The 8677-nt window shown below is 16.7% G+C and overlaps 1 protein-coding gene across 1 annotated transcript in view; it reads left to right on the plus strand.

Annotated features, from left to right (window-relative positions):
* LOC102670865 (guanine nucleotide-binding protein G(o) subunit alpha) overlaps positions 1 to 8677 on the plus strand; it is an 84816-nt gene that overhangs the window by 49932 nt on the left and 26207 nt on the right. The window contains exon 4 of the mRNA XM_031514249.1: positions 3100 to 3260. Coding sequence (XP_031370109.1) covers positions 3100 to 3260 — 161 coding nt within the window. The remainder of the gene's footprint in view (positions 1 to 3099; positions 3261 to 8677) is intronic.

Consider the following 8677-nt stretch of genomic DNA (forward strand, 5'->3'; position numbering starts at 1 on the left):
CCTTTAATTTTTAATGTTACATCGATATAATTGAAATTATTTTGAAAAAACATCAAACTCTCACATTAATATTTAATATTTTTCCATAAAAAAATTAAGTATAAATTTCTTTTATTTATTTAAATATGATTTTAAAATGTTTCTTTTTTTAATAAAGATAAATAATAAAATTTTAAATAATTTTTAATTTAATTTTCTTCTATATTATTCCTTAAGCTATATTTATAAACAATTCAACTAAATTATTCAATTCAACTCATATTCAAGTAATATCAATTTATTAATTTTACAATTTACCAATTAAGAAATTTAATGTACATTTTACTAAGAAATAACGAATTGCACAATATTAAAGACTATATAATTTCATTTAAAGAAATATATGTTATATGATTTTTATGCATCCATCTATAAAATAATTATTTTTTGTTAAGGACAAAATTAAAAATTAGAACTGATTTATGAAGCAATTAAATAGTTTGAATTTTATTTTCAATAATTTCAATATTTTCAACAATTTAGGTTTTAGTAATAATTTATGAATGAATACACATTTTCCAAATATCAATAACAAAATATAACAATGATAATCACTTCATAAGCCACATTTGCGCTCCAAATACACAATACTTGCAACTGATCATCATAGAAGTTATAAAGTTGCAAAGATCCTAATCTCCATGCATTGCGACGCAATCTTGTGAAAATTTAAACTTGCAAATCTTGCAAACTGCCTTCCAATGCAATTATTTTTTTTAATTTCTAAAAATCAAAATCCATAATACTTGTTTAAGATCAGATAATTACAATTTAGCGATTTAATCGATTTAATTCAAATTAAATCGAGTTAGATTCAGATACAATACAAATCAGAGCACAGTTAGAAATCAGAAATAAAATTCAGTCAATCATTAGTCAACAACAAACGTTTAAAACCAATTATCATTAGTTCGCTCAAAGCGAATGTATTTATTATAGCAAAACATGAATTATAATTAAATAGCTAAGTTCAGTTTCCTAAACTTGAATTTAATTGAATATTTGTAAATTATGTTAAATGCCAATTTGAAAGCTATTTTTTTTATCAAATAGAATTAATAGAAAAAATCATGAACATTTAATCAGAAATTGAATTTAATCAGAACATTTAATCAGAATCTATTGAGTTTTTTGATTAATAGAATCAATTGACATGTATTTATGATGTAATTTTTATGCAAATATATTTGGAAAAACTTGTATTGCTTATTGATATATGGATTATTATGCTATTCTTAAATTTAATTCAAAAAATAAAAAAATATTGATTTCAAAAAAATAAAAATAAAGAAATATAAATATATGAAATTCGCCAACAATTAATTTATCTCTTAAATTTTATCAATATAATTTTGTTAATTTTTATTTTCTTATTTTGCTACATCTCAAGCAGTTTAAATAAAATTCATTTGTTTAAATATTTGGCAAAAAAGTGTAATTACTAATGTACAAATTTATTTTAATGTTTCAATCTAATTTAAATAATACTTTTACGTATTAATTAAGTTGTGTAGTTATTAAAATTTTATCTTTTCTATTTTTTTTATTTTTTTTATTTTATTATTTTGATTAGAAAAATTTATTATTCTTTCTTTTTTTTAATTTTTCTTTATTTTGAAAAAAAATCAATTATTTTAATTAAAATTTTATTATTATTGTTGTTGTTGTTATTAAGAATATAATAATATTATTATTAAGTCTATATGACTAATTTATTCTATTATTTTTATTGTTTGTATTATTATTATTGTAGAAATCCTTACTTCAATTATTAAAATATTCTGTTGTATTTAAATATAGTATTTAAAATATTCTATTCTTTTTCGATATAAAATTTTATAATATTAATTTACAAAAAAGAGTTATTTTTATTGCAATTTTTTTTATCTGTTATTTACACAAAAGTGCTTAAAATGCGTTTCAATAAATTGACTTAATGAATTTTTTATTATATTTCTAAGCAATAATTATAAGAAAATTTAAATCCACTTAAAACATTTAAAAGATTTCAGTTTTCTAATTATATTTTTTATGATTTATATATATTGATTATTTAAATTTATCTATATAATATAAAAAAAAATAATATGAAAGGAAATTCTTTTTTATCAAATAAATTTAAAAAAACTTCATTTTTTGCTTAAGCATTAGTATTTAAGCTAATATTAACAAGTATAATTTAGCTATTAAAACATTTTGTAATTGATCTTATTGAACTTTCTTTCTGTATTAAATTTATTATATTTCATATTTTATTTGCATTAGAATAATATTTTATTTGCATTAGATAGAATTTTTTATATAACATATTTGAAGTGAAAAAGTATGGAAAAATATTCAAAAAAAGAATTTTTTCAAATATAATAAGTGCATATTCAAAATCGAAATAAAATTTAAAAAAAAATAATTATGAAAGAAATATTTCATATATTATATTTATAAATTTAATACATAAATGTTATTTTAATTAAATACAAAAAAGTTAATCAATAAATAAATTAAATATAATATTAAATAAAAGATACTATATAATTTATGTCATTATTTTTTAATAAATATCTATTTAGATATAGTATACATAAGAAAAAATTAGTTATTATTTAGTAACAATATATTTAAAAAACTAGAAATTTTTGAAATTCAATTTATTATCATGCTTGATGACATAGATGAGAAAAAAATATATATAGATAAGAAAAAAATTAACTACTAATGATAATACTTTTAAAAAATCAACAATTTTATTTCTATATTGAACAAATTTATGCTTGATTATTTAAAATTGAATATAATATATAAATGCATAATATCGTCACAAAATAAAAAAATAATCATTTTTGACTAATTTTCTGTCTTTAATAAATTTACAATGTCAATTTACGTATTTCTTTCATGCCATCTATTTTTCAATTATCTCTGATTTAAGGAAATATTCAAACAAAGTTATGAATGTAACTTAATGAATAAAATTTTTTACAATTATATCAATTTGATATAATAAATTAGTTCAAATAAAAATAAATTAATTAAAAATCAACTAATTTGAAAATCATTTTCTAGCCGGATGCAAAAATGGTGTTTGATGTGATCCAAAGAATGGAAGATACGGAGCCATTTAGTGAGGAACTTTTGGCTGCAATGAATAGACTCTGGGCTGATAGCGGAGTCCAACAATGTTTTGGCAGAAGCAACGAGTATCAACTCAACGATTCGGCAAAATAGTAAGTAAATTTATTAATATATATTTTTTTTCAATCAATATGTATTCTTTCTTAAAAAAATATTTCAAATTATCATAAATTCTTTAATATTTAAAATATATATAGAAAAAAAGATAACATAGAATCTATTAAAATTAGAACGTTCCAATAAAAATAATATTATAATATTATTTATGATGTGAATAGTTTAAAATAATAATAGTATAACTTTCATTATTGATATTTTAAGAAAAACAAGTTTTTATAATATTCTCTTAAATACGAATAATATCTATTTTATAAAAATATGATAATCATATGAAAAATATGATTATTTTGTAAACTTTGATAACTAAAATAATTAATAAATTTTACTAATAAAAATAATAAAAAAAATATTAATGGATTGAAAACACATTATTGTTTCAAATATTATATTAACAATGATAACATATGTTTATAGTTGTTTGTATGTTTATAATTTAAAAAAAATAAATAACAGGAAAAAAATTTTGAAAATTTATTTATATAAGTATCTGATTACTACACAATTAAGATAAGAATTTGACAAACAAAAAAATATATTTTAAGTTTATTATTTACTTTTGCAAATATCTAAAATAATCTTTAAAATAATCAATAATTTATTCGTATTCAATCGAAAATATACAAATTCATTTTTTAACAATTTTAAGAATATTATTCTTTTTTTTTTATTTTTATTAAATCTTCTTTTTTTCTTTGTTTTTTTTTTTTTTTTTGTTATATCGATTTTATTCTTTGAATAATATCTTATCTTAAATAGCTAATCATTGATTCGATCGAAACCTTTATCCTAATTTCTGAATATTAATCAAGGAATTCAAAAGATGAATCAGTCAGATAATTTTATTTAATTTAATAATATTTTACATTATATATTAATATATTATAATATATATTATATATTAATTTATATTATTTATATCCTAAGAATTAAAATTAAAATGATTTTATAAAATTCATTTGATAACAATATTTGAAATCATAAAATTATCCAAAATCTCATTTTTTAAGAAATTATTATAAAACTTAAAAAACTTAACTTCAAAAAATTCTGTAAAACCAGGTGCATTTTGAAATTATTTAAATATCTTTTCTCTATTGGGTAGTCAATTGTTAACAAACCTGACGCAAAATAACATGGAAACTTTTAATAATATCTGTAGAATTATCAATTAATATCAATATGAATGATGAAATGAAAATACCATTTAATTATTTTTATTATATACAAACATATATTTTTTAATATGTCAATATAATTAATCATATTTTACAAGATGGTATTAATCCACTTTTGAAATTGTAAGATTTCTCGTTTAATATTAAATATAGCTTTTTTATAATATTTAATAACAGTTTTGTGCAAGATAAAAAAATTTTTAGAACTAGTCACATTCCGTTGTATCGATGATTTGCGCATTCTTTAAATATTTTTTCATTATTATTATCTTTTCTCATGATTATTACATTTTTACATTTATTATAAAAAAATAGAAATAGGAGATTCGAAACTTCGAAATTTAAGAAATTTTAAGTTTTCAAATTTAAAAATTTCTTATTATTTCCGTGATTTAAATTACTCTTAAAATTAAAATAAATATAAATTATATAAATTTTACAAAAATTTACAAAAATAATTATATAAAATGTTATATTCATTTTAGACTTAATTTTAAATTTATTTCAATTATTATGATTTTATTAATTCATTCAAATAGTTCAATGAAATATAAAAATGAAAAATTTTTTAGAAAATAAATTATTAGTTTATTAAAATTTATTACGAATTTTTGACATTCAAAGTATTATGATATGAAATTTGTTAAGATTTTAATATTTGAAAATAAATATTTACTTATTCTTTAAAAAAAAAAGAAAAAGGAGGAATAATAAAAAAAAATATTTTGAATTTTAAATACTTTAAGCTTTATGAATTTTAAGAGATTTTGAAATCTCAGATTCATAAATTTAAAAATCAAATTTTGATTCATTTCTATAAAAAATTATTAGTTTTGGAGATATTTTAATAATAAATTTATGAAATTTAACATATGAAATAAGAATAAGAAGGATTTGAAGTTTTCTTATATTTATATTTATGTTTTTCTTATGAAAGGAAAATAAAATTCAATATATGAAAGATGTACTGAATTTCACAAAATGAAAGATAAAATATTTCCAAACTAATATCTTTTTTTTAATAAGTGAAATAATAATCTTTAATAAGAAATATTTAGCTAACATCAATTAATATCAAATTGGAATTGATTGTTAAATTTATTGAATATAGAATTCTAATTCTAATTTCTACATTCTTTAAAATACACTTTTTTGTGAAATTTCTCAAATAATCTTAAAAATATTTTAAAATATAGCAAAGAAAAATATTCTTTGTATTTCTATATTTTTAATTTTCCATATTCTCAATTGTTTATATTATTAATTTTTATATAAACAATATTATATTTTGATTTTCTATACATTTGATTTTAAATTCTAGCGTTTATACTACAAAAATATTCAATAAAAATACAATTTTTTTAACTATAGTTTTTAGTCTCTCTATCATGTAATTTAGAATAAATTTAATAATAATTCAATCTTTTGCGACTTCATTTATATTTAGTAGCTTGCTAATTTCTAAGAAATTAATTAGTATTTGGCTGACGATCAACAATTTAACTTCATTTATAATTCTCGTTATTATATTATATATTTTATTCTATGAAAATTATTAATTTTATTAATATTTGAGTTGATTATCTCTAATATTAAAATTTCTATTAAAAATAATTGTTTGATTGTAGTTTAAAATAATAAGTAAAAGTAATAAAAATAATTTAAAAGATATTTTTATTTTATTAAAAATTTTAAAAATTTTCGTAAAAAATATATTGAATAATATAATTTTGAATTTTATATTATATATAAAATATTTTAAATAAAATACATTATATATTTATAATATTTTTTGTAATGTAGCAGTATGAGAATCATTTCCGAAACAATTTATGATTTTAAGAAAGTAAATTAGATGAAAGAAATATTTTTTTTTTACAAATGTCATTTTTTTTGTGATCATCATCATATTTTTTTATAATATATAATATTGCAATACATTTATTCATATATGATAATGACTTTAAAATGATTTTAGACTCTAAAATTTTTAAAATCAATTTGAAACTTATGTTAAACGAGATTACAGATTTCAACAACAGGTTTCAACAGATTTCAACAACAATTTAACAGATATTTAACAATTGGACAGATATTTAAATACTTGCTTCTTATTACATTTTTGTCTATATCGACAAATGATTCACAATGTGTTCTTCAAAGCAAAAAAAAAAAAAATTGAGATGATTTTCATTTTTCATATACTCGATAATATCTGAAAAAATCTGAAATATAGAAAAAAAGAAATATAATAAAGGAATTTATAAAGAAAAATTTCTAGAACATAATTGCGTCCGATATGTAATTTTATTAAAATATTTTACGAAAACTGATAATGTCAATGAAAAAAAAAACATAAAATATAATAATATTTAATAAATCAGAGAAATATAATTCTCTAAAATCCAAAAAAAAACTCACATATTGGTATAAAATAATTTGAATGTAAAACTAATGTTAATGTAATAATAAAATAAGCATATTTTGGATGCTTTATATAAAAATTTTATTCTTTCTATTTATTTGTTCATCATAAAAATCGTTTATCATATCAACTTTCAAAATTATTACATTTTCTTTTAATAAGATACAACAATATGAAAATAATAAAATGTTTTTTACAAAAATATTGAATTATTTTTCATAAATCTTGATTAATTTCAAAGTTATTAATTATTAAAAAAATAATTGATTAGATTTAGATAAATTGATAGAAAGAAACTATCAATTATAAATGTTTAATGCATTATCATAATTGATATAAAATTTAAGTCCAATTTATTAATTATTGATATGAAAACTCGATATATGTTGAATTTTTAGAAAACAAACTAAAATTTATTAAAAAATATATCATCAAATAATTATTTAAATTTTGGTATCAATGCGATGAGTATTTAACACATTTTGTAATGAACTTATGATCGATTCGTTTGTCTTATCTTGTATTTTGCAAAGAACATTAAAAGATTATAAAGAAATACTTAAAATATCAAACAAACGAATAATTGCAACGTATGCATTAAATCTGAAATCATTGAAAAAGCAATTTATCATATGCTTCAAAAAATGTTTTGAAATATAAAGATATTATATTAAGAATATTTATTAAAATAAATAAATATTTATTTACATTTTCAAGTTCGCTTCTATTATTAAAAAATGAAATTTCAATATAAATTTCAAACAGATTTTAAAATTTTAGAATCTAAAATCATACTATTAATAAATGTATTGTAATATTATCTATCTGATAGAAAAAATTATATTTATAAACAAATATGAAAAGATAAAACTTTAAAAGAAAAATAAAAAAAATTATATTATAAAAAAAATATTTCTTCCATTTAATTTATGTTTGAAATATCTTCAAAGATACTAATACACATATATGTTTAGTTTGTTTTAAATTAAAATTATTCTAAAAAAATTAAAATATATTGAACTATTTACCACAGAATTTCTTAACAATAAAAATAAAAAAATGGCATATTGAATTGTATATATTTTATTTTATTTGATAATTATTGCTTTGAAAATATTATAATATTCTGAAAATTGATTTTTACATTATTACATATAGAAAAAATATTAAGATAATCCGAAATACTTAGATAGTTAGAAACACTTATATTATTAAATTATTATATACATTAAATACAAATCATAGATGATAAGTTAAAAATAAGAAAAAAAGACTTCTATATTAATTTTATATAATTACTATTTCTTTAAATTAATTTTATATAACTAATATTTATTTAAATTAATATTTAAAAAATAAGCAGAATGATGTTAATAAAAAAAATAAAAAGATACATGAAAATTGAAATAACAACGCTAATAATATTTCAAAAATATAAATGCATATAAAATATTAATATACTAATTCTAAATACTATATTAAATATCAATGCTACTAAATTAATACTAAAAAAGATTATGATATTTATCACTAGACTAAATATGATATCTAGTTAAATAAAATACTGAGACATAGAATATGTCTATACAATGGCAATGATTCTGTGATGAAGACGGTGATTAAATTACATTTAATTTAGAAAACATGATATATCTTTAAAGATACTTTGTATAATAAAAATTGTATATAATATATAAGTATATATATAAATTAAAAAATGAAATTTCAATATATATATATATATATATGTATTTAGTAAAATCAATGTAAAAATAATATCTATATTATT

The sequence above is a fragment of the Apis dorsata genome, unplaced genomic scaffold (genome assembly GCF_000469605.1).
Source record: "Apis dorsata unplaced genomic scaffold, Apis dorsata 1.3 scaffold_943, whole genome shotgun sequence".
NCBI classification, from domain to species: domain Eukaryota; kingdom Metazoa; phylum Arthropoda; class Insecta; order Hymenoptera; family Apidae; genus Apis; species Apis dorsata.